Source organism: Peromyscus eremicus, chromosome 17 (genome assembly GCF_949786415.1).
Source record: "Peromyscus eremicus chromosome 17, PerEre_H2_v1, whole genome shotgun sequence".
NCBI lineage: Eukaryota > Metazoa > Chordata > Mammalia > Rodentia > Cricetidae > Peromyscus > Peromyscus eremicus.
Window position 1 is genome coordinate 25,328,377 of NC_081433.1, and position 27,278 is coordinate 25,355,654.

General features: G+C 44.9%; 1 protein-coding gene across 9 annotated transcripts in view; it reads right to left on the reverse strand.

The window, feature by feature from the left end:
• Rbpms (RNA binding protein, mRNA processing factor) overlaps positions 1-27,278 on the reverse strand; it is a 159,951-nt gene that overhangs the window by 90,091 nt on the left and 42,582 nt on the right. For 2 of the 9 annotated variants that reach the window (XR_009374901.1, XM_059244627.1), the window contains exon 1: positions 24,749-25,081. The exons of 3 other annotated variants lie outside the window; for them this stretch is intronic. Coding sequence is in view for 4 of the 6 variants with exons in the window: in XM_059244627.1 (XP_059100610.1) it covers positions 24,749-24,823 (75 nt within the window). In the remaining 2 variants the exon portion in view is untranslated. Of the gene's footprint in view, positions 1-24,748; positions 25,106-27,278 lie in introns of those variants that run through there. 4 more of the 9 variants (XR_009374902.1, XM_059244629.1, XM_059244632.1 and 1 more) reach the window with 4 other exon arrangements.

The window sequence follows — 27,278 nt, forward strand, 5'->3', positions numbered from 1 at the left end:
GGGAGACACTGAGTACAAACTCTGTATCTGGTGTCTACTACTGTATACGACACTGACAACATGCTTCTGGCTGAAAATCAGAGAAAGCAAGTTAGCATCTCAACTAGAGCCTCAAAGAAATCAGTAGGATTTTACCAGAGAGAAAGGAGGGTGAAATGGGGGTAGGGAAGTGCAGGGCTGCCCAGTACATTCTGGGGGCAGAGTCTGCCAGACTACACAAGGAACCCAGGGTCAAACCACAGGGCACATGTAAGACCTCCTGGCTTGGGAATCTGACCTGGAATCCAGAGGCCAGGAGTGGACAGTGAATGGGCACTGCCCGGCTTGAGAGGCCAGGGCGGCCACAGAATGATCCTGCCTGGCTTGAGAGGCCAGGAGCGGCCAGTGAATGGGTACTGCCCGGCTTGAGAGGCCAGGGCAGCCACAGAATGATCCTGCCTAGCTTGAGAGGCCAAGAGTGGCCAGTGAATGGGCACTGCCTGGCTTGAGAGGCCAGGGCGGCCACAGAATAATCCTGCCCGGCTTGAGAGGCCAGGGCAGCCACAGAATGGCACTGCCTGGCTTACAGTCCTCACTTTCCTCAGACTGGGACAACACGACTGCACTCCTTATTAGACATTGTGTCCAATCTTTAACAATACATGGACAACGAAGAGGGAGCATATATGCTAGATTTCCAACACTTCCCATGTTATGGGCAGAATCACAAATCAGTAAGGCTTTTATATTGGTCCAGCACAGTACAATGTCAGGCTGTTTCCATGTTCACACTTGTTACACAGCAACCTCAGAATTCTGACTGGTTTCTTTAAATTTATTTATTTTTAACTTCTATGCTATGTCCTGAAAATGTAGGATTTGTTAGATTTTCACACGCGCGCGCGCACACACACAGTGAAACCATCACAACTGAGACAATCCATCACCTTTAAAGGTGTCCTCATGCCTCCCACACCACCTACCCTTTTAGAAACAGGATCTCCACACACAAACCAGGCAGACCTTGAACTTACAATCCTTCTTCCTCAGCATTCTGAGTACTGACCAGGATTCCAGGGGTCTGTGCCACCTTCATTCCTGACTTCACTTATTCCTGTAATCCTTCCTTCTAGCCCTGTCCCGCCATCCCTGGGCATCACTCATCTGCTACCACTGATGAGTAGTATGTATTAAATATGTATCCCAAAGTCAAAACGGAACCACAGAGTAAAAGTGCCAAGTCTGTCTCAATTCATTCATATTAACATAAAGTTAATTTCATCCATATTGTTATGTCTATCCGAAGTCCATTCCTTTTTATTACTGATTAGTATTCTGTTATATGGATGTACCAATCCACGAACCTGTTGATACAAACAGTAAGATAAGGTTTGACTTAAAAACAAACTCTCCTTCCATTCCTTGTTTTACGGCTCCGAGCACTGCAAATGTTCTCTGAGTTCTTTAAACAATGTGTGCTTCGCTGCTGTTGGACGGAGTAGTCCAAAACAGTCGATCAGGTCAAGTCTGTTGACCAAACTTCTTATGTGGTCCTCATGTCTTCTTTCGTCTTTGTCACGGAGAAAGTTCCCGAGGAAAAGCTGAAATGACTAACGAGCACATGAGGGAACTCTACTCTCCACTATGCCCACCTGCCTTCTCACAGGGAGAAACTGAATACCATCTGGGCCGTTCTGACCAGGGCAAGCCGGACTAGAGAATTAACCCTATCTTCAAGTGCCTACCACATCCCTAACTCCGTGCTGAGCATGGACTGGACTGAAGATGAGCAGAGGAATGACATGATTTGTAGACTGTGTTTTACAGTTACATCACCTGTCCAGCAGTACAACATGCTGTGACATGTATCGGTCATGTTTAAGGAGTTCACCCAAGCAGTTAACTAACGTTTCTACTATTGTTCTAAAGAAAGAGGTTTTAGAGACTTGCTAGGCAATTTACCAACAGAATTCACTAGACACCCGGGGATTGTGAACAAAAGACAACTTAATATAGTCGTGGTTCATCTATAACATAATAGTATAGTATAGCAGCAATTAAAACATATGTGTGAAAACAGGGTGTGGAGATGGCTCAGAGGGTAAAGGCACTTGGCACCAAGCCTAACCACCCATGTTCTGGAAAGAACCACCTCTCCTGTGATGTCCGCTGACTGGCAAATGCATGTACTCGCACACACGTAAGTGAATAGAAAAATGTGAAATGTGTGCAAGAAAAAGATAGACTTTGATTTCAGAATTTAGAGAGAGCAAAGATCTTTCAGGATACAGATGCCCGCGTCTATGAATCAGCCGTGGTTTACAAGGGCTTTTGTGCTTCCTCTTTCTATGATAATAATATTCCAATAGCATGCATTATATGCGAAGGTGTTTGCAGGGTGGTTGTTGTTTTTTAGACATGGTTTCACGTAGCCCACGCTGGCTTCAAACTTCCTATGCAGCCAGGGATGACCCTGAATGACCCTAGCGCGACTACCTCTAAAGTGTTGGGATTACAGGCACATCCTATTATGCCTGGATTAAACACTTCAGGTTTTTGTTGAGAATTGCCTTGATTTATTATCTAGTTTGTCTTAAGAAATTAGAATAGGTCAATATTTGTATTAATATAAATTGTCGTGTTAATGGAGGAAGCCTTAGGTAAATATTCTAGACTGAGATGTGAAAGTGTTTTGTTTTAATGTTCCAGTAAGAAACTGCTACATATGGGAGAAGAAAAGCCAACTCTTGGTATGCCTAACTTTGCAAATCCTCTATAAACACAAAGCCTCTAAACCAACTCTTGTTCAAAATGAAGGCAACTAAGGCTGGCATTTCCTGTCAACATGGACAAAAAAATGGCATTTCCTAGAGTCGAGGAGTGCTCACCCCATCTCAGAAGCCTACCACGTTATCTCAGTCTCTCATATTTCCTGCCATGACTGAGCAGACGAAGGAATTGCTGAGGGGAAATAATTCTTGAATATTTACATTATACACTGCCATTCAACTAAAGGTTAAACTCAAGAGTATGATGAGTTTACAATCCTTTCTAGTCACTCCAGATTTGGTAAATTTAATCAGTCTCACTAAAGAAGGAGGAGGAGGAGGAGGAGGAGGAGGAAGACCAAAGAGAGAAAATCCAGATAATTAACAAGGGGGAAAATAGCTTTCTAAATCCCAGTCACGCTTTTCTGTGGCAACCAGGAGAAGAGTCATAGGATTTAAGACACATCTCATCGCCGCGCTCTCTGCCTGGGTCAGCACATAGCAATGCACTGAATGTGTGGTGTCTTTCCTAAGTCTGCAGAAATCAGAAAGATTCCCTCGCCTGCAGAGAGTTTACTGTCATAAACTCAACAGTCACCTATGGCAACAGAAAGCTTAGCTTGGTCACATGGTGACCCAGCTGGATGGAACCAAAGAGTGAGACAAACACCTAATACTCCAAATCCCTCTGGTACCCCCCGCCCCCGACCCCAAATAACAAACAAATGCCTCCACATGAACTTCTGGAGGGCAGTCCTTAATTTCCCAGCACTGTTTATGGACACAGACGTGCTGGGCACTGTGCCTTTAACATACACATCTTCCCTTCATAAGGCAGGAAAAGGCATTTCTCAGTCAAGGACAAAGAGAAGTCCAAGAGAATGAAGCCGTTGACAGCCCCATCCCCAGGGGCTCCAGTGGATCCTGTGGGCGGGACTACTTCATTTTTGCCCCAACAGGGCTGAAAGAAGAAATGACAGCATTAACCACTCTGTGGGACAGAGGAGCATCCGTGGCTTAGCCACCATCCAGCACTGCTGCCGAGGCCGCAGCTGGGCTTCAGGTAAGAACAACCATGTCTTCTCCTCAACAGGGCTGCCGCTTTCCCACTGGGAAGACAGCCTCATTTGAGCGACTGACTGACTTAATAAACTTCAGAAGTCACTGTGCGAATCTGGGACTTGAAAAGAAAAAGAGCCCTTTTGTAACAAAGAAAACGCCTCACTTGAGGATGGGGAGACTCGGAGGGGGGGGCAGGCTTATGGCGGTGTATATTGGTAACCAATGGTCACACTTGATGACCATTTGCCTGAGAGTCTGTGTATGCTTTGTTTATGATGGTTTTAAGGACTACATCCACATGTGCTCAACTGTGTTAAATTGAGCTACAGGAAAAGGCCAGTTGTCCCTTTCTAAGGACCCGTGGTTGCACAGCTCTGCTTATCTAGCCCTCTACAAACTTTAACATTCTCTCAGTTTACCTTTGTTCTTTTCTTTTTGACAAGGTCTTACTATGCAGTACAGGCCAGCCTCGAATTTACAACCCGCCTACCTCAGCCTCCCCGGCTGGGATCAAAGGCATGATCAACACACTGGGATTCAGTGTGCCAGATTGGTGTGTACAAGTGCTCACTTGAGTGTGTGGACACATGTGGAGGTCAGAGAGCAATTTTTAGGAGTTGGTTCTCTCCTTCCACCACGTAGGTCCCAGGAATTGAACTCAGGACATCAGGCTAGGCAGCATGTGCCTTCCTTCACCTAGAGCCTATTCACTGGCCTATATTTCACATTTTTTATACCTACAAATAGACTCCAATTAAAAGAAACTTCTAAGTGTGTTTTGTGAATGAATCATCCCTCTGTAGAAACTATTCTTTTGGAAGCCAAATCCAAAGAAAAGGCTCTCTCTCAGGTAGTGTTACCAAAAAGGTGCTTTTTTACAGTGTTTCGCACAGTAGGAGGCACAGAGGACATAGGATCTCTGGGCTGATTCACGAGTCTTCAGAAAAAACATCCAATTTGGGTGCTGGTGGCGCACACCTTTAACGCCGACACTCGGGAGGCAGAGGCAGGGCGATTTCCAAGTTTGAGGCCAGCCTGGTCTACAGAGAGCTCTGGGACAGCCAGGGCTACACTGAAAAACCCTGTCTCGAAAAACCAAAAAAAGAAAAACGCATGCACCCAAATGGCGTGTTTGCTTGTCAACAGTTCTGAAGATGTCATGGCAAACAAGATGAACGGTCTGATTTCTCAGTCATAATCACACAGCGTCAGTAATGACACCACCAATGACAAACCCTTACATGTGACAAGCAGGCACACAGATCAGTAGTTTTTAGACTGCCCTCCAATAAAATTAAGGATAAAAAAAAATGGTAAGTCATGGACTGCTAGGTGTGATGGCACACACCTGTCATCATAGCAAATGACCAGAAGTTCAAAACCAGCCTGGAAAATACATTTCAAGGCTATGTACTCTCATTAACAAGGACAGACTAATATACAGTTAATAATAAAATCACTCGTTTCTACTCATGAAAGAATTCAAATGTACTTAAGGGATATAAACAAATTAAATTGTAAATAATAATTGTGGTTCTTTTAAAAAGAAGTTCAACTCTTGGTGATGGTGGTGGTGGTAGCACAGGCCTTTAATCCCAGCACTCAGGAGGCAGAGGCAGGCAGATCTCTTGAGTTCAAGGTCAGCCAGGTCTACAGAGTGAGTTCCAGGACGGCCAGGGCTACACAGAGAAACCCTGTCTTGAAAAACAGGAGGTGGGGATGGGGGGAGAGATGCTCAGACTTAGTAATTTGCACATATAAAATGGTGACTAGACAGTCTTGTCTGCTGATGTGATACAAGCCTCCTGATTATCAAGTGAAAGCGCAGCAGAACTCTTCTGTATTCCCAGATTAATTCTTTTATCACTGTCACGTCACTACATGCTCCAAGGTGGGAAAGATACTGAAGGGATACATCATCTTTGCATCAACAGCGGAGGAGGGTGGAATTATAAAGAACTTTCTTCTGCCATACATGGCAGGTATATATGTGTGTGGGTGGGAGGGGGTGCCCGATGCCTCCTATTCCTTCAAATATATAAACACAGGATAACTAACTACACATCTATTTCTGTTCTTGGATCTCACCACCACCACCACCACCACCACCACCACCACCACCACCACCACCACCAATTTTCCTGTTCATCCTTGATCCATAGGGTCAGGCTTTGCCTAGCCAAAAAAAACAAACAAAACAAAACAAAACAAAACAAAAAAACCACCACCACCACCACCAGAAAAAAAAAAAAAAAAAAAACGAACCACATTTGTGCAACGTGAGTCACATTTCAACTCTGACCACAAGTCAGTGTTTCTTGTTTTGTTTTGCTAGGTTGGCCTGGAACTATGTAGCCGGGGGCAACCTTGAACTCTTGATCCTCCCTACTTCCATCTCCCAATGCTTCCATTACAGGCATGTAGGTACCGGTCAAGTCCGTGTTCCCTAACACACCAACCAGAAAAGGTCGCTGGTGACTCGGTGCGGCCCGGGGTAGAGGACCAGCCTGGTTTCTGTCACCAGGTTGTTCTTGCTTGAGGACTGGCTCACTCCAGAGATCACTCTACACCAACCAGGGAGAGGCTCGGCCTCAGGACTGAGACAGGCAGACTCACTTAGGACAGGGTGCTGCGTGCCTTCCATCTTAGCACTGGGAGGGCAGGGGCAAGTGACCTCTGGGAAAGAGGCCACTAGGTCTCCACGGTGAGCGCTAGGTCAGTCTCAGGGGGGAAAAGAAGGAAAAAGAACGTCCTGTTTATCTAAGCACTATCAATCCTAAAGGGCGTGAGTTGTTTCAACACTGAGAGGAGAGAGGGGGAGTCAGTCCCACTAACACTGAACACTGCTTACATTATTCTCAGTTATCTAATACTGAACGGTCAACCCTGAAACCGTACATACAAGTAACATTATACAGACTGACCACACACACACACACACACACACACACACACACACACACACACGAATGAACAAGTCAGGGGAGGTCTACTAGCCAGGTCATTGCCAAAGAAGGTTTTGTTTTGGCTTGCTATTCATATGGTGTCAGCATGAAAACTGATTACTCACAAGTATTAAAATGGCCTCCTAGGCATTTGAGTCTGATTACAGCCGAGCAGAAAGTGACCAGTCTTTCTCAAGCGCCAGGTTCTTCTTCTTCTTCTTTTTTTTTTTTAAAGATTTATTTTATGTGTATAAATACTTTGCCTGCATGTATGTTTGCACACTATATGTATGCCTGGTACCTACAGAAGTCTGAAGAGAGTGCCAGACAGTCCCGGAACTGGAGTTATAGGTGACTGTGAGGCATGATGTGGGTGCTGGGAACCAATCCCAAGTCCTCTGTAAGAGCAACAGGTACTCTGAACCTCTGATACATCTCTCCAGGTCCAACTCAATGTCACCAGCTTCAGGATGGAGGCGGTAGCCTGACAATGTCCCCAACACTAGACTTAAACTCACTCCTTTCCCGTCCTCAACACTAGACTTAAACTCACTCCTTTCCCACCCCTTGGGAAAGTATTTTCAGGACAGTGACTATAGGAACAAGGACTGAATGACCACAGAATGAAAGGGTCACTGTATTGTTGTTATGATGCATTTCCTGCTTTATCTAAATTATGTGGGGAAACCCAAACTGCCCATAGGCCATGCCTCCCTAATTTCAAGAGATCTGCCAGTGTTTGCCCTAAGTGATACCAAGTGAGTCGACTCAATCCACACTGAACAACCAAATGCCCTGGCATTATGCTGAGGTGCCCAGAAAGCTCTAAAAGGCTCAGGGCAAAAAGGGAGTGATGTGAAAGAAACATTCATTCAAGCAAGGCCTGAGTACTGCCGGAACATGCACAGGAAAAGGGGTCAGGTCAGCAATGGGTAAATCAAGTCCCTGTGTTCAGTATTGACCTTTCTTATCAGATGGCTCATAATCTTTCCATCTGGTAAGTCTCCCCTAGGCTATCTGCCATCTAAAGGAGAAAAGGTGTTCATACATGTGAACACTGGAACCTCATTACAAACCAATTTTTAATGCTACAAGAAACCAGGAATTTGGGGGAGTTTATTAGTGTAAATAGAAAACAGAGTGTGTGTAAATACACATATAGTTTAAAAACTTCATCAATGAAATTAACTTGGGGCCTACTGCTAGCTTGCTCTGGCTTCACTTGGTTTTTTAAGCCAATTTTCCAGTGCCCGGCTGCTGCTGCAACCCTGACTGGCCCACAGAACCTTACTCTTCATTCAAACACCCCTTACACCACTACATCACGATGGTTTAGAACACACACGCTAAAGGAGCAGGCTGTAACCAGAGCTCTGCCTTCTAACTCCCTAGAGTGTACTTGCTGTACCCTCAAGACATGTCAAAAGAGCAGCACCAAGCAGACTTTCTCATGGATGGACAGCGTGAAAGATAAGCAAGAAATATGAAGAAGATTCTATTACAACTCCCAAACCTCCCTTCCTTCCTTCTGCACAGACTGAGTGACTCTTTCTTTACAAGCCAGATTTAAAGAAAACAGTCATTCTGTATATCCTGAACTACACAGAAAAAGCAAACCCAGACAGAACACAGAGATGCTTATGGTCACTCAAGGGACCTTAACGGAATAAATAGTAGACATAGGCAGATGCTGCCCCCAACACTGCCCAGAGCATTTACTGTTGACAGCAGCGGTGGGCACCCTCCACTGGAGAGAGGGACTTCACTCCAGTGCCAACTGGGTTTGCAAGGTATGCTGAGTAACTATGCACAGTGTCTCAGCGTCTTCACACTAGAGAATGCGTAAGAACTGCAAATGAGGAAATCTGTAGGAAAAGGTTTACCATGGTAGTTACCCAACACCCAGCTGAAAATCCTTCAGTGCCAGCTCAGCTCACCTTCAGAGAGCAAGTTATTCCCCATAATAAAGTATCGGGTTATCTGTACAATAAATTAAATGAGCCAAGGCAAGCCTTAGTCCAAGAACTAGGAAGGAGTAAAAAAAAGAGAGAGAGAGAAAGGAAAGGCCATGGGTCTTGCTTGGGAAGTCGCAAAAGTTGGCAGGTGGTTGCCTTGAATGTGGAAAACCCTGGGTTTGATGGCCAGCATCACATAAACCAGGTGTGGTGGTGCACTTGGGAGAAGGAAGCTGGTGGGTCATGAATTCAAGGTCATCCTTAGCGATGTAGGGAGTAAGGCCAGACTAGGCTAGGAGACGATGTTCTCTTCCCAGCCCCTCCCCGGGCACACAACAAGTTACCATACAGACCTAAGATATCCAGACAGAGGGCTGGGGATGGCTCAGTCCACAAAATGCTTACTTCTCAAGCATGAGGACCCGAGTCTGATCCCCAAACCCACGTAAAATAAGGATCTGGGGATATAAAGGGAGGAGTGGCCTACAATCCCAGCACTGAACGGGTGGATCCCTGAGGCCCACTGGCTAGTAAGCCTAGACAAATAAATGAGCCCCAGGCTAGTGAAACACACACACACACACACACACACACACACACACACACACACACACCCCCTAATAGAAATAGAAGCATACAAATACATACATACATACATACATGTGTACATAGGTAGGTAGATAGCTTTTTACATGGACTTTAGGTGTGTTTTACAAATTTTAAGAATCACATGAGGCCAATTTGCTTGTCTGCTGCAAGAAACTCACCTCTCCATTCCAAAGCTTTCCCATCTTAAGCCATGCTTACAATTATTTGATGAGTAATTATTTTTTTATTTTATTTTTTTGAGATCGGATCTCACCTCACTGTGCAGCCCCAGCTAGCCTAGAACTCACAGAGAGCTGCCTGCCTCTGCCTCCACTTCCAGAGCACAGCAGTTGAAGGCACGCACCACCATGCCTAGAAGGATATACATCGTAATTCTTTCCTTCATAATTTTGAACATTATGTGTTTCACGACTCCTTTAAGACCCACAGCTGACGCTATCATCTCATATACAAGAAATCAGGACATGAGAAAGGCCGGCAGAAATAGAGAAACAGGCTCCCACAGAGACTGCTGGTGGACATAATCACTGCGGAGAAGTTTGACGGTTTCTTATTAAATATGCAATTACCATGCAACCTAGCAGTTAACTGTCCAGTGGCCATTCACTTCTTTTTTTCTTTTCTTTCTTCCTTGTTTTGTTTTGTTTTTCAAGACAGGGTTTCTCTGGGTGGCTGTCCTTGAACTCATGGATCCGACTGTCCAGAGTGCTGGGACTAAAGGTGTGCGCCCCCACTTCCCAGTGAGGGGATGCACTTCTAACAAAGAAGAGTATGGCAGCCAGATAAAAAGGCCAGTGTGGCTTTCAGACTCTGTTCGGTTCCTTTATCAGGAGTTCGAGGGGAGGAGATGAGCTGTCAGACTGAGGTGACTAACACTCAACAGTCCCTATAAAGAGGCTTTGGGGATAATGGTGGTGCCTCTGGCAAAAACTTAGATCCCCGAGGCTGGTAAGGCCTTAGATGGCGTAACCTGTGCTAAAAAGGTCTTCTTGCAACCTTGAGACCTCGGGCTAGATCTCAGCAGCCAAGCTGCTCCTAAACAGCTGGCTCTCATCAACTGTCACGTGCTTGGAGCTGCTACGTCTCGGGGTCGCTTTTTTAGTTGCTACCAGAGTAAAATGAATTAATTTGTGTGAGTTCATAATACACCTACAGAGATGAGGAGCGACAAGGGTTTAACACTCGATTGAAAACCTACAGAATCATGCAAGTCAAGAGACTCTAATCTTATCTTTCTCTATGAGAACAACCATGAACCCGCCCAGGGCATCACGGGTACGCATATCCAAGAGGCCATCCAGTATGAAAGATGTCACTTTAAAGAAGCCATGTGTGCTGTTCTGGGGTACAATGGTGGAGTTGATAGGTGCACCCAGGCCAAACCAAAGACTGGGGCTGGACACAGGGTTGGTGGCCAAAACACAGAGCTGAATGTTTGTTGTGCCTGCTTCAAATTTGCAGGGAACAATGCTGAACTGAAGGGTTTTGACAGATTCTCTGGTCACTGAACACATCCAGGTGAAGAAACTACTTAAGATGCACTGTCGGACTAGAGTTCACGGCCAGATTAACCCGACATGAGCCCTCCCCCGCCCACTCAGTTGATCGATCCTCATTGAGAAAGAATAAACTGCTCCTATGCCCGAAGAGGAAGCTGCATGGGACGAGAGATCCCAGAAGAGTGAGGACACAAAAACGTATGACATGGGGATAAATTCTGCGCAAAACAAATGCAAATGAAAGCTTACAAATAATACAAATCACACAGTTTACAGAAACCAAGCTTGTATTTTCCACTTTGTGAATGAATGTTGTTTTTACTCAAATTTATCCATTCTGTGTAGGTGTTCACACACACACACACACACACACACACACACACACACACACACACACACACACTCCCTGCAGGACTTGGCTCTCTCCTTCTATCTATGGGTTCCAGGGATGAACTCAGATTGTCAGGAGTCTTGGCACAAACACCCGTACCTACTGAGCCACCTTGCTGGTGAATTTTAAACAACCTAGGCAGTTTCTAAAGGTGTGCTTTCCAACTGGGAAAGAATTTTCAAAACTGTCTGAACCTAGGGGCATGTGAAAGATCCTTTTAGAGTGGACATGACCTGGCCCGTCGGTGACCTCTGGAATCCAGTGTGCCAGCTCAACTCTGGCTGGAACACGGATGAAGATATGTGCGAGCAAAACAGCTCTCACCGTGCCAGGGAGAATGCATTCTAATATGACCAAATAAAGACACAACCAACAACATCCCACATGGGCAGTTCCATCGTGCCAAAGCTTTTCAATCACCCTTCCAAACGGCCACATCTAGGCTGTTATAATTTACTTGGATCTAGTGGAAGAATTTCTAAGTCATCTAAATATAATAAAGGACGTCATCAGAAAGCTGAGACAGCATATATAGGCACAGAACAAAATTATGCTCACTATTTAAGAAACAGATCTTTTTAGTGTGGTCACTACCACAATAAATACTTTACCCCCCTAGCTGACGTTGGGTCAAAGGTACATGGACCGAGAATCTGAGCTCTGCATCTCTCATCTATCCAAGTAAAGGAGTGTCTGGACAAACAGCCTATAGCCCTCTGGTAATCTTTTACTGATACAACCATCATTTTTGTTGTTGTTGTTGTTGTTGTTGTTGTTGTTGTTGTTGTTGATGATGATGATGTTGTCTAAATAACTTAAATCTGTGCTGTGGGCTATATGACTCACTAATAACTTTTATGTGTGATGCCATCTTAGATGAAGAAAGTAAACATGTTTCAAAACTAAACAATGAAAACCAACTAAAGGCAGCTGATTCTGGCTCACGACTGCAATTCCGTTATCCAGAGGCTGAGGCGGAAGGGACAGCAAGTCTGGGAGCCGCAAGGCAGCTTAGCAGGACCCTGTCACAAAAGAAAAATCAAAAGGGACTGAGGGTGTAGTTTAGTGGGGTCTTATTTTAGAGTGGGATCTAGGGAGATGATAGAGCAAATAATTATAAAAGACACACATCTGGATTTGGGAGCCAGTTCTTGAAACGACACAACAATTCCATCGCTTTTCCAACCTCACTGTAAGCACTGCTGACATGCACAATGGGCTTCAAGTCCTTCCTCTTCCATCGGAACAGAGTCCCAAGCCGCTTGTCTTCCAATGTCCCACACAAGAAGCCTTCCCTCCCTGGGCTCTGCTACACCAGCCTCCTTCATTTGGATGAAGGCCTTGCCTTTCATAGTTAATTTTCACTTCCAAAGAAGGCTTTCTTTGACTTCTAGAAGCCCAAGTTAAACCATGCTCCTCTGACAGAGGAAGCGGCTCTGCTGGAGACCCCAAACTCTCTTCTCTTCTGCACTGTCTGCCGCCACTGCTGATTCTCCAGGCTTCTTCACCCCAGCTTCAGTTCAACGCTTTCCTTTAAGGTAGCTACCTGAGAGCAGGGACTGCATCTTACTCACCTACCCTTTGAATTCTGAATCAGAGGTTCTGTTTTAAGGATCTAAGTTTGTGCCGGGCGGTGGTGGAGCACACCTTTAATCCCAGCACTCGGGAGGCAGAGCCAGGAGGATTTCTGTGAGTTCGAGGCCAGCCTGGTCTATAGAGCAATATCCAGGACAGCGACCAAAACTACACAGAGAAACCCTGCCTCAAAAAGGATCTAAGTTTGTATGTACATCTGATATTTAAAGATGAAAGTATTCAGAGAAAGCTTTAACTATCACTACTTAAATCATTTAACAAAAATCATCAGGATTTTAGTCGAGGGAAAAGACACTCTATTAAAAACAAGAAATTTAAACTCATAAAAATCAATCAATCTATCTATCATCTATCATCTATCATCCATCCAGGCGGGGTCTTCCTATGTCTGCTCTGGAACTTACTATATAAACCAGATTGGCCTCAAACTCAGAGTGAGCCACTGACCTCTGCCTCCTGAGCCAGAGACTAAAGGTATGGGCCACTACACCCAGCTGTGTATAAATTTCAACAACTTGAAAATCTCAAACCATACAGTACATAATTTAATCATGGATCTATGTGTGGGAATAACAGATTCAATGGCATGCTAGGCAGCAGTATCCTGTATCTGATACTCACCTTTCTGTATCATGTCAAAACACAAGAGTTATTCTCATCCACAATTACTGACCAACACCACTTGAGTCTTCCCAAAAGGCAGCTTACTTCTTGTCAAATTCCTAAGAATGGCATTATACTTTGAATTTGCAATACTCCCAAATAAATAAAGGCTGAACCCAATACGGGGATGGGAGTGGGGCTTTGGGGAAAGGGGCTGAATAAGGTCTGTGACATTCAATTTGGTGACAACTGGGAAGTGCAGAAACAAGGAAACAGGGCTGAGTTACAGAAGTGGGCCACTAGAGGCACGTCCTTCAAGGGATGTTGTCCTGGACCTCTTCCTGGCTGCCATGGCGACAGCTAAGCTCTGTCATGAGCTCCCTATCTTAACGTTGGCTGGGCCCAAAATAATATGAGGCTCAAATGGTTCAAACCCTCTAAAACCATGAGCTGAGACAAACCCTTCATCCCCTAAGTTGTTTTTGTGGGTATTTTGTCAGTGATGAAAAACTGACTGATACAAATAACACAGGAGCTAATTATAAGGAAATGGAGGACTGGTTTCACTTCTTTAGCTACTTAGTAGTAGTTTATCTCTGTGGTTAAAGCACATCTGAGAATTAATGTAAGAAAAGGACTGTGGGATGAGAGATGACAAGTCACAGCTGGACAGAGAGGCATGCTGTGATCCCAGCACTTGGTTGGTGGAAGCAGAGGAGCCAGAAGATCTCCCAGGAGGGAGGGGAGAAGGAGAGAGAGGGAGAGGCTAGTTGGTTATATGTAGCCCCTCCCTAGATGATCCTATCCAAACACAATAGCCACACATCCTCATGTATTCCATATTTCATCGTTTTCCTATCTTAAATCCTATTTTCCCTGCAAGCAAAGTGAACATTAACATATGGCATGCTTATAATGCTTTTCAAAGAAGTAAGTACGAAATGATTAACACACATTTTTAGAGTCTTAGAAAAACAATACTGTGGGGAGCCACGAAACCTGAGTCAATGTGTGAAGACAGACTGAGGTCCTGGAGTGTATGGGCACAGCCATGTCGAAGGCCGATGCCTCGAACCCGTGGGAAACTGGCCCGTTTGTGTAAGCCCTGACATAGCACACCGGCATATCTTGGACAATGCTGTTGAGTTTTCAAAAACCAAATAAAAACATCCATTTATACCTACCCAACTTAGAGAAGGCTGGGGCCCTTGGCTTCATACTGCTTAGTCACTGGGCTTGCTGGAGAGGTGGACTTAGTGCCAAGAGTGAATCCCACACAGGGAGAAAATTAGGTCTTTCTTATGAGAACAGATTTTGCAATTAAGTTTTATGAGGTACTTCTGACTTATTTAGGAAACCACTCTATCTCTGCCTAATCTAGTGAAATCATGAACTTGCGTATTATTTTCATTTACTCTTTAGTGAATATGATGAATAAAAGAAAATATTCTTCTGGAAAAAACTCCCCTAAATTTCTGAGAAGCTAAAAGTCTGTGTGGGGAGCTGTTTTATTTTATTCATTACTAAATACACTGTAATAAGAGAATAATTCTTCTGAGACACTTCCTAAATTTCTAAGAAACTAAACGTTTGTGGTTTGGTTTTTTTGTTTTGTTTCAGAAAGAATGTTTGAGAAGCAGATCAACTAACCAACAGGCAATTGTTAACTAACGACAGCTTAAGAAGAAATTTACTCAAACTTGAGCAGGATTAGTATCACAGAATTTTGTCAACTAGAATTGGACTCTGCTTGGGGAGACCTAATGGAACTTAGGCAAGAATCTTCACCAGTAGTCTCAAATATTAATATACATGAGCTATTAAAAAACAAAAGATCCCCGGGGCTGGAGGGATGGCTTAGCAGTTAAGAGCATTGACTGCTCCGGCAGAGGACCCAGGTTCAATTTCCAGCACCCATATGGCGGCTCACAACTGTCTATAATTACAGTTCCAGGGGACCCAATACCCTTCCACAAGCAAAACAAACACCAATGCACATAGAAGTAAATGTGGTGGTATTGTGTTCCCCAAAATATTGTGCACCCTAATAAACTTATCTGGGGTCAGAGACAGAACAGCCACTAGATATAGAGGCTAGAAAATGGTGGCACTCACACCTTTAATCCCAGCACTCCAGAGGTAGAAATCCCTCTGGATCTCTGTGAGTTCAAGGCCACATTGGAAATGGCCAGGCATGGTGACACACACCTTTAATCCCAGAAAGCGAGCCTTCAATCCCAGGGAGTGGTGGTAGAAAGCAGAAAGGTATATAAGGCATGAGGACCAGAAACTAGAAGCATTTGGCCTGGTTAAGCATTTGGCTGGTTAAGCTTTTAGGTTTTGAGCAGCACAGTTCAGCTGAGAGCCATTCGGATATGAGGACACAGAGGCTTCCAGGCTGAGGAAACAAGATCAGCTGAGAAGTTGGCCAGGTGAGGTTAGCTGTGGCTTGTTCTGTCTCTCTGATCTTCCAGTGTTCACTCCAATAACTGGCCTCAGGTTTGATTTTATTAATAAGAACTTTTAAGATTCATGCTACAAGTAAATAATTTTTTTTTTAAAAAGGGGATGGAGGAAAGAAAGATTCTCAGTCTCTTTTCCTGCATATTCAGGTGAAGTAATGCCAGGCCTCAGGAATCTCACCAGGAATCACTGTTTAAGTAAGGGCAGTAATGACGCCAACACGGCCAATCTACAGAATACACATTAAGAAGCAGCTAGAATGACATGGTTGGGGAACTGGAGAGATGCCCGCGTGGGTAAAGGAACTCCGCACAAGCTTGAGGACCTGAGTAAGGCCTAAAGTGGCTTCTGACCTGCACTTCCGGCTGGCACTCCCACACACAAAGCGGATCGACGTAAAACATTTAAGCCTGGGTGTGGCTGTGTCCACCTGTGAGCCCAGGTCTGTTAGGGGAGAGACAGGGATCCCCGGGGCTCGCTGGCCACCAGGCCTAGCTTCCTATCTGGTGAGAGACCCTATCTCAAGAGGGTAAGGAGTGCCCGAACAGGACATCCCACACCCTCTCTTGGCCTCTCTGTACACACATACCCTGCTACATACACACAGACAGAGATTTGACAAAGTTACTAAACTTTAGTACTTCTTCCCCATGAGTTGATAGGAACGGGAAAACACTGGTACCTGTCCCAGCTCACAATCTGCTCTTCAAGACTGGAGACAGACATTTCAGGAAGAAGAATTCTGGGGACAATGCTGAAGTTTTGACTAGTAAACAGTAATGGCTAAATACGAAAAGGTTATTTTTAGACAGATATCACACACACACACACACACACACACACACACACACACACACACACATATATTTCATAAAGTACAAAATACCAGGGGCCAGCTTCCCACATAATCTCTGATTGTAAGGTGGTTTTATGGTAAAGAGGGCCGCCCTGTATAAGCCTTCAGTACAAACAAGTAACTAGGCAGTTGGTTAGAATTAGAGGCATAGGACCATTAGTAGTCTTCCCATCTAGACATCCTTACAGAGGTCAGAAAGGACAAGAAAAGAAAGGAGAAGGCTGTCCCTCTCTATGTACTAACAGTTTCTGTTGTCGTCTGTGGAGACAGGAGCTCACTATGCAGCTCTGGCTGGCCTGGAACTCACTATACGTAGACCAAGCTAGCCTGAAAGTCATAGTGATCCATCCACCTGCCTGGGCCACCACACCCAGCTCTATCAGAATTTCTGAAACTCCTGTAGGGAGTTGAGGGAGACCTAAATAGAACTGCGCCGATCACATCTATGTTATCTAGATAAAATGCCAGTGAAGAATACTTAACTCCCACCTAGGGATTCTCTACTGTTCCTCCCCATTACAGCTAGCATACTTTGTTTATTACAAGTTGGATGTCTTCTCTGTAAGTGGTAACACCTGGTACAACCAACTCCGCAAACATGAGGTGTTCATTCCCCCTAGATCTCCAGTCTGGATTTTATGAACACTGGTTCCTGGACACTTCTGATGGCCGAGGGATAGCCATATTATCGCCATGATAACTAACCAGGCACCAACAACGTCAAATGCACTGCTCACTGCCTAACTTGGTGCAACCCCACCTATCCCGGGCTCTCACAGGTAGGCACGCAGCCTTGATCTCACAGGAAGAAGTAGAGATGTGGAGGGGAACTGCATGCACGGAACTGCATGCACGGAACTGCATGCACGGAACTGCATGCACAGTCCACTACTAATGCCTTCAGCCACTGCTTCATCGAGAACTGTCATTTGCCAGTATGACATCTTACTGAGCACACTGGCTATAATACTGGGATGAACATACACATAGAGAAGAGACACAAAGCCAACCCTTATAGTAGTTAGAACCAGACTAAGGACAACTCTTGGAATAATGCTCTCACTGACTTCTCTGGTCCTTGGAAGATGGGAGAGACTTGAACAATTATTAATGATTTTAAAAAACAAACAGGCTACATGCCTCCCTGCAGAAAACCTGCCTCCCAGGCCTGTGTAAACGTCTCCAGCCTCTCACTCCTCACTCCTTCTCTTTCTTCAAAGAGTATCTATCACCAGCAGACAGTCTCCTGCTGGGAAACATCAGGAAGACGGCAGTTTTCCTGAGAAAGACACTAGACCCATTCACACTTCCAGAGCCTGAAACAATGTGAGGTATTTCCAAAGAGAAAACTGTTCGAAAGGGGGAAAGATCATAATCTGCATCTATCAAAATCTCAACTCAGTTCCTGTGCAAAACATTCTGGCTTTGCTTGACAGACAACCTTCACATGACCTACATCAAAAAAAAAAAACCCACTCCACAGTGAAAGACAGCGCAGCCCTGCCTAATCAGCAACAGCCCTTGAGTACAGACCCCGTGCCGGCAGCTGAAGAATTCCTGATATGCATCCTTCCATACATGAGGTCCGCTATAAGAAGGGGCAGCCAATGGCAGAACATAAGCCAGAGATCTGAGCTTGGGGGAAAACGCAAACACAATCTTTCCTGCTAAGGGCACAGAAATGGCGGGCGGAGTCCAAAGACTCAGGTCTGCACTGTGAAAAGCCTCTGCTACAAACCACGGGAGAAAGGAAGAAAACAGACAGACAGAACAGTGGTCTACACCAGGGAGGTGTGCACACTTGTGAGCCCAGCACTGGGGAAGCGGATGCAGGGGGATCATCATGGACATGGGACCAGCTTGGGCTAGACAGCCAAGGCCAGAGTGAGACTCAGTCTTTCAAACCAAACAGGCTGGAGAGACGGCTTGGTGGTCAACGGCACCTGTTGCTCTTACAGGGGAGCTAGATTTGGTTCCCAGCACCACACGGTCTCCAGCTGGGGGGGTCTCATGCCCTACTTTGACCACCACGGGCCCAGGTACACACATTTTGCATACATATAAATCTTTTTGAAGAAAAAAAAAAGAAAAAAATACAGCAAAAAAGGGACTAGGGGAAAAGAATCTGCTCTGCTTTGTCATGTAGGGCCTGTCCGAAAAGCCCTGCTTATTTTGGCATGAAAATAATTATTCTACCTCTGGGGTTGTAAGACAATCTGTGTGGTGTTGTTTTTCAGCTTCATTTTTATTCAGTGTATGTGGGTGCTTTATGCCCTAGAACTGGAGTTACAGACATCTGGGAGGCGCCATGTGGGTGCTGGGAATCAAACCAGAGTCCTCTGGAAGAATAGCCAGTGCTCTTAACCACTGAGCCACCTCTCTAGTTCCCCCCTCCCCCCATCTGTGTACTTTAAGTATTAAGATATGCTTTAAGCAAATGAGAAAATAAAAATTATAAAGTATTGGCTACGTTGTCCACTTTCCAATCGTGAAGCTTTGGAAAAGCAGGAGTTTACATGGCGTCTATCCCACACCTCCAGCCTGAACTGGGCGGAGGCCACCACCAAAGCTGCCATTTGCTTTAACCTCAGGAACACGCAGCCACAACACAGGCGTGCAAATGTGTGCTCACACCCTCACGTCCCTTCCACCAAAGTCACTTCCCCATCTTCTCCTCAAAGTCGAGTTCTGGGCTGAGGGAGCAGAACAGACACATCCGGTTAAAACAGCTGTAACTAAGTCTACCTGACAGGAAACGGTAAATCCAAAGTCCATCCAAGTCCACTTCATGGTGGTGTAAGCAGCCAGCATGCAAGGGATTACATATTTTGCCTTTAGGAAGACACTGTTTCCTTTTTTGAGACAAGAGATCCCAAGCTAGCCTTGAACTCCCCATGTAGCCAAGAAGAATGACCTTCCGGTCCCTTACTTCCCCCTGGGACTACAGGCATGAGCCAACATGCCTGGTTTTAAGTAGTGGGGATCTAAATGATAGCTTCAAATAGCAAAATGCCAGCCTTTAATCCCGGCACTCAATAGGCAGAGACAGGCGGATCTCCGAGTTTGAGGCCAGCCTGGTCTACAGAGTCAGTCTCAGGCCAGTCAAAGCTAAACAGTAAGACATTGTCACCCTGCTCCTCGATTTTAAAGTATCTAAGTATAGCAATGTAAATTTACATACTTCTGCCAAGTACAAATTTAAAATCCATTTTCCTACCCCTCCTTTGGAAAGTTTCTTGGGAGAAGGAATTTATTTTGCTGTGGCAACTTGTCTTCCATCTGTGTCCTCCGTAATACCTCTCCTTGTTTAAAAGGAAGATAAACTTTCCCTCTAAAAAGGGTTGGAGCCCAGTCTCTAAACAGGACATCCTAGCTGACGTGAAGTGGAACTAAAAGTAAATTGCCATTTTTCATCATTTTCTGCTGAAACCAAATCTTACTCATAAAACTGCAGAATCTGGTCCCGAGGGGTTCTTTTTATAACAATGGAAAAGTACTTTGAGGACCAAGGCCTAAGAGACAGACAGGGGAGCACAAAGCTCCAGACATGGCCTCAAGTGTCAGCTGAGCAGCGACATTCCGCGCATGACTCACTGAGTGCCAGTGTCCTCGCCGAGGTGGTGACTGCCTGCTCGGGTCTCCAGGTGAGGCAGGTGGCAGGAGGAAGACAGGCTGAAGTGACAACTGAGGGGACCAGGACAACACTGAAGCTGCTTCAGGACAGCAGGATATGAAACTGAGGCAGGAAAAGAAGATCATGTATGACAATCTCAAAGAAGAAAAAGTTTACATGTAAGGAAGAACATACTAGAGTTCCCTCGTATTAAAAAAAAAAGGAGGGGGGGGTTGGGGATTTAGCTCAGTGGTAGAGTGCTTGCCTAGCAAGCACAAGGCCCTGGGTTCGGTCCTCAGCTCTGGAAAATTTTTTTAAAAAGTCATTTAAAGATCTAAAAAGTTGCTGGGAGATGGTGGCACCCGCCGTGTTATCCCATCACTAGGGAGGCAGATCGCTGAGTTTCTGAGGCCAGCCTGGTCTATAGGACAGCCAGAGCTACACAGAGAAACCCTGTCTCGAAAAACAAATAAACAAAGAAGAAATCTACAAAGCTTGTTTATTTCCCGTTTTCCACTCTCTTTCATCTCCAGTTCGACACAGCACAATGGGAGGTGGTGTCAGCAAATTAAAAACCCAGTAAAACTCAAAGTAGTAAGTGTGGAATTAGCACTGCTCCTGACTGCTGCACAGCCTGGCGGCAGACACTACCTGTCCTTCTCAGCATTCCCAGCTACAGCGAATAATGAGCCGAATCCCCACACTTCTAAGTCTTAGCACCAGGCAGGCAAGTGAGCTAGGCTGACTCGCAGAAGAAACTGAAGCTTTCCTATGGTCGGTCTTAGGTAGTTCTGATGAACATAACACAGATCAAATAAACATTCTACCAAGCGCTTTGCTTCATGCACCATTTATTTCATCCTAACCCCACGTAGGTAATCAAACTTACGTTTCTGTCCTTGTGTTACAGATAAAGAAACAACTAGAAAGTAACAGAGCCAAGACAGGAACCTTGGACAAGATCTGGCTGCAGAGTCTGGAATCCTCGCTGGCTGGCTTCATCTGTACCGCCCGCACTCTGGACACTTCTCCAAGGCCTTCTGAAGCGTCACACACTGCCTTCTTTTTCTCTGTGTTCTATTTCCACGAGTAGAGTCTAGCATTAGATACAACAGATGCCTCCTTCACTTCAGAGGCAACAACCTAACCAAGGAGGGGGAACCGGCTGGGAACCGCTTTTAACAGAAGTACTGCTAGCAATGTTGGCACACACCTTTGATCCCAGCATTTGGAAGGCAGGTGGGTCTCTGTGAGTGAAGCCTGCCTGGTCTACAGAGCAGGTTCCAGGACAGACAGGGCTAGAGAGAGATCCCATTCAAAACAAGTAGTATTGAAAACAAATGAGAAGTGCGGGCCCTCAAGCCAATGGAAGGAAAGTCACAGGGGTTAATCACAGAGACTATAGCACCGTGCAGTCAAGCTGTGGAATTTCTACCTCAAATTACATGGTACATCCAAATAGGAACACATGGGAACTTCATGCAAGCTAAATGTTATAGGAAAATGTCCCAGGCACAGAGGTTACTTTTCTAATACTTGCCCAACATGCACGAAGTTCAATTCTAGTACTTTAACTAATGGAAAATAACGATACAAGCACTGTCTAGAATTAAACACCAGTTTAATTTCTGCAGGAGGCCTTGCAGTCAGTTGTCAATGCATCTTACTAACGTTTGCTGATTGCTCTGAGAAGCGTGCATTTTCACAGGAAAGGAAAAAAAAAAATCAGGAATTTGGCCTGACTCTACACTTCTGAGACAAGAAAGCAGATGGACCAAGAGGCTTTAGAAAGCTCCTGTTTATATGAGAGCTGTTTATAATCCATCATTAAAAAACAAAAAACAAAAAACCTTTACAAATGAAGTATATGATAGTTACATTAACAGGACTGTTTGGAAATTCCCACCCCACTTAAGTACCATATAGCATTTTCCTAAAAAAGGAAAAAAAAAAAAAAAAGAATATCTTGAGTAACTTGAGGGCTGGAGATGTAACTCAGTACAGTGCTACCCAAGCATACACAAAACCCTGGGTTCAATTCCCGCCACTGTAGAAACTGGGCATTGGTTGGCCTAGCCCTGTTTATTCCAGCACCAGTTTGAGGCAAACCTGGAGATCCTATTTCAAAATGAAAGAAAAAACAAAACAAAACAAAACAAAACAAAACAAAACAAAACAAAAAAGCAGTCTAACAGTCACTGTTGGGATTGGAGCACGGCACATGTAGTTCCCTATACCCACACGATAAAAGCATGTAGCTCAATGAGAGGTGGATTTTCTTCCCGTGTTTTACTCTTGTAGTCCGCTTGTGGCAGAGCTGGAGCTCAAAGCCAGGTTGTTCTTGCCCGTGGTGGGCAAGCATTCTCCACCACTGAGCTACATCCAGGCCATCTGATCTTAAAAGTAACTATGTATCCTTACAAAGCCTTTCCTGAATGAAGTTCCTCCACAACTGCCGAAGAAGAAGAAAATATTTCCTAGGGAGGCTGGATTTGGTGGTTTATAGTCCCAATGGCTACATAATAGGCTTTCTCGTCCCAACTCTGATGAGGGACCACAATTCAAACATCTCATAACTTCAGTCTCAGCTGCCCATTTCCTACAATATTTATTCTTCTAATTTCACAGACGAAGGAATTTCGGCTGGGCACATAATGGTCTAAACTGCCAGGCTGATGAGGAAGGGGACTGTACTGCTATGTTCTGGCCTAGGCGGTGGACAGAAGTGATTATCTGTAACTTTTAGGCTCTGCATGGAAAGCAAATGTTCCTCTCCTCTTTCCTGTTGAGTACAACATGACCACGGTAACTGAGGAGCACAAGATGACGACAACCTGTTGAAGACAGCAGAGCATCAAAATAGGAAACCCTCAGCCATGCTTGGCAGCTCACACCTGTAATCCCAGCACTTGGGAGATGGAGGCAAAGGGCCAGGATTCAGGAGTTCAAACCCCCACTGCTATACAGCAAGTGTGAGGTAGGCCTGAGCTACACAAGACCATTAAAAAAAGAGCTACACAAGACTACTTAAAAAAAGGAGGGGGGGACGGACTTGGCAATGGCTCAATGGGTAATATATCTGAGTAGCAAGCATGAGGACCTTAGTCTGGATCCCCAAGCACCCACATAAAAGCCCAACATGGTGGCCGCACCTGTAATCCTAGTCCTGGGGAGTGGTTTATAATCCACATTATTTCAGTTTTCTGTTCCTGTGTCCAAGTTCATACATACATACGTGCATATGCACACCAGGTTTGAATACTATAACTTTATCTCAACACTTAACTCATCATGAGTGATAAGTGAAACTTAATCAACTCGGATTAAACCTTAAAATAGAGGTCTGGCAACACGACTCAGTGGGTAAAGGTGCTTGCTGCCAAGGTCCACCGCCGGAGTGTGATCCCTGTCACCCACGCAGTAAGAGAGAACTGATCTCTGACCTCTGAAAACAAGTCCTTTCAATTGTTGATCCTGCTTCCATTTCCAGGTGAAAGGTAGCTCTAGAAGACTACTGGATTACATGGTAATCATTTCTGGGTTGTTTGTTTGTTTGTTTTGAGGAACCATTATAATCTTCTCATACCAACCTGCCCCATTTTGCATTCCCATCAACAATACACAAGGGTTCCTGGGGTTTTCTTCCTACTCCAAAACTTCTTAAAAAAAAAAAAATCAGTAGCCATAATCGCTACTGTTTGACAATCATAATGATCAAACAGTTGTTGAGCAACTGGGGGTGTACAAATGTGAGGTGTGAGTAGCTAACAAAGAGTTTAATTTCTTTCTAGGCACTCCCTACACAACTGTAGGCTTTATTCACAGGGGGTCTAGTGCCGAGTACTATATTCACTCTTCATTCTCAGTCGCCTGCCCTGAGGATTTTCGGCCTGGGTTTGAAAAAAAAAGAAAGAAAAGAAAAGTGTGCTATGGCCAGGGAATGTGTAGACAGACCCCAAACTTGGCAAAACTATTAGGGAAAAAAAAAAAAAAAAAAAGCTACGTTCAGGAAAACAGACTGTAGACAACGCATTACTCATGTCACAAGAGTTTACACATAACAGGTGGAGAAGTACTGAGACGTTCCTTGCCCATTAATGGAAATGCTCCTGAGACCACAGTCAGGAAGATAGATAAGGTGGTGTCTTCCCTGATTCACCCCGCACCCCACCTCCCCCGTCCCTTTCTTTGTTACATTTTCTTCCTTTTAACTCTGAAAGATAAAACCTCCAGAATATTAAGAAGAAAAAAAAAACGTTTGGAAAGCCTTAGTGCCATCAGCATTTCTTGCTCCTGAAGTAAGTAGTCTCCTAATACTAGAAGTAATTTTATAATCTGGGTCCTCTCGACAGCACACTTTTAAGAGAATCTGGGAGAACTGGATAGAAAAGCAAGGGAAACTTCTTTACCTCGGTACATACAGTGGCTAGCAACGTTAAGCAGTGTGTTCTGGGTCTCCGTGCACCACATTTCTCTCTGGTCATGCAGACGATATTAAGCTAGCGTATGAAAGAAGCATCCAGACTTCTTGCTACTGAGACCCAGAGAGGTGGAGAACGGCTTTCCAACTTTGAGCCTTGCTTTGTGGCTCATGCCCTCCCCTAACTCTCACTCTTTCGTGGTGTGGGTCTGCAAGGCCTCATGGCGTTTCTGCAAACCTTCAAGTCCTGCAGCCTTTCCCATTACATCCCCACCCCCTCATCCGCCTGGAAGGCTTTCCTGTTTGGTCACAGCTGTCTGTTCTCCTGGGGGCTCTCATCTTAACGCTGTAGTTTTTCTCTTTCTCCGGCCCCTGGCTGCGGGGGGTGGGGGGGTGGGGGGGGTGGGTGGGGGGGTGGGGGGGTGTTCTTCCGCTGCACAGACCGGAAGCGGAAGCCTGGGGCAGCAGCTACACTTCCGGCACAGCCTCAGAGGCAGCCATTGCTGCCAAGTCAGGCCAGTGTCTCTGGTAGAACAAACACATGAGGCTAAAGCCCTGTGCCACGTCTCACTTCCTCCCATGAGTTAGGGGTGGCTGCGGCTACAGGAGAAGGCCAGGGAAAGCCTTGGTGGTCAGGTCTCCATGTGGGCGCCATGCTGCCTGTCATGAACCCCATTCCATTGACAAGACCAGTGCTCATATTCCTAGATGAAAGGTCCTTAAAATTGCCTGAGCAAGCTTCTCCAGCCAAGTGGCTTACAAACCTGAGGTGATGGCATTTGGGGCGGGTACTGCTATTCTTACCCCCTTGGAATAGTAACCACAGTCGACTTCCTGGTTCCACTTAGTGTTGTTTTCCTTGACTATCCAAGAAGGATATAAGAGAAAAATATACGTATGCTTTGTATCTGATAAAGGTTATAGAGACCATCCTAAAATGTGGAAAGAAAACAGAACAAGATAAGCAGTTGGCTCGTACCTTTACTGGCCATATTATTTTTAGAAACATGTTCATTTTCTGTTCTTTTTACCAAAAGCCAAGAGACAATTTGTCAGCAAGAAAAGGCAAAGACAGGAACGAATAGCAATAAATAGCTAAAATTATACTCCAGACAAAATTGCATAACAGATAAATCAACTCCTATGTTTAAAAAAATAGTTCTTCAAAAGGGAAAAAAAAAGGACTGAAACAGAGTTGAATGCAAAACTCATCTGAAGTAAGCATGTTTTCCCAAATGTCAACCTGATAAAATCAATTTTAATGTTTTGACCTATACTCCGGACAACTCCAGGTCAAATTGCTACACATATCATGACAAGGGAGTACAAACATTTAAAGGCTCATTATTTATTCAGTTACATTTATGAAGCAAGCGCCTACGCACAAGGACCTCTGTTGGTACAAACCCAATTCTATGAGTTCAACATGGTGAATTACAAAAAGACGACACAAGCAAACTGTAGCTGTGTGGAAGACTGGCATGGCATCAAGCTCTGGCCCACAATCCCCCAGCCTCATACAAGCACAAAAGGACATGACAGAGTACTACTACTGTAGACCTAAAGGGCCGTGATAGAGCCAACTGGCCCTATTTAAAAGAGAGGTTGTACTCTAAGCAAATATATATATATATATATTCCACCAGCGATGGTGGTGCAGGCCTTTAATCCCAGCACTCGGGAGGCAGAGCCAGACGGATCTCCGTATGTTCGAGGCCAGCCTGGTCTACAGAGCCAGATCCAGGACAGGCACCAAAGCTACACAGAGAAAACCAAAAAAGATTCCATCTAAGGGCTGTCAGAGAAAAGCTGGAGATCCAATGAAGGGAGAGTTATCAGGTCAATTAACTAAAAAGTATGACATACAAATTGTTAGGAAACCAGTAGGTAAAGGTGCTTGCCACCAAGTCTGACTGACAACCTGAGTGTGACTCCTGAAACCAGGTGATGGAAGAAAAAAACACAATCCTACAAGACTCACATACAAAGGTGTCACCTAGATGAGCTTTGCAACTCCCAAGACCAGATGGATGATAGGTGTCTTTGGAAGTCCACCCCTCAGCAAGGGTCTCAAGACCTCTTCATTTTCTGTTGTTTATCCTAGCAGAGACTGTAAATTCCTTGAGACCTTGATGGTCTCCTAAACCAAGAGAACATTCGGTTTTTAGTTGGTAGTTCCATGGGTTTCTGCAAACTCATGAACAAAAGGAAAAGGAAAAACAGAAACAAAAAGCCTAAGAGAACTACACAGCATACACACATATCATGATGGGCTAATTAGGATTTTTAGGAATGTTAGCAGAATCAAAAACTGTCTTATTTTTGTTCCCAGTAGGAACAAAAGATGACCAGCTCCCCTTTTCCCATTCTCACATACAGTCTTTGGTATGTATGCATTATGTCCTAGGTGGAAATGAAAAAGATTCCACTCCTGCTACTGGGCTTAACATCACAGAATTTCAAAATATGATGCTTTCTCAGAGACCTATTTGCAGGCTAGAAAGGTAAACTGACTCAGA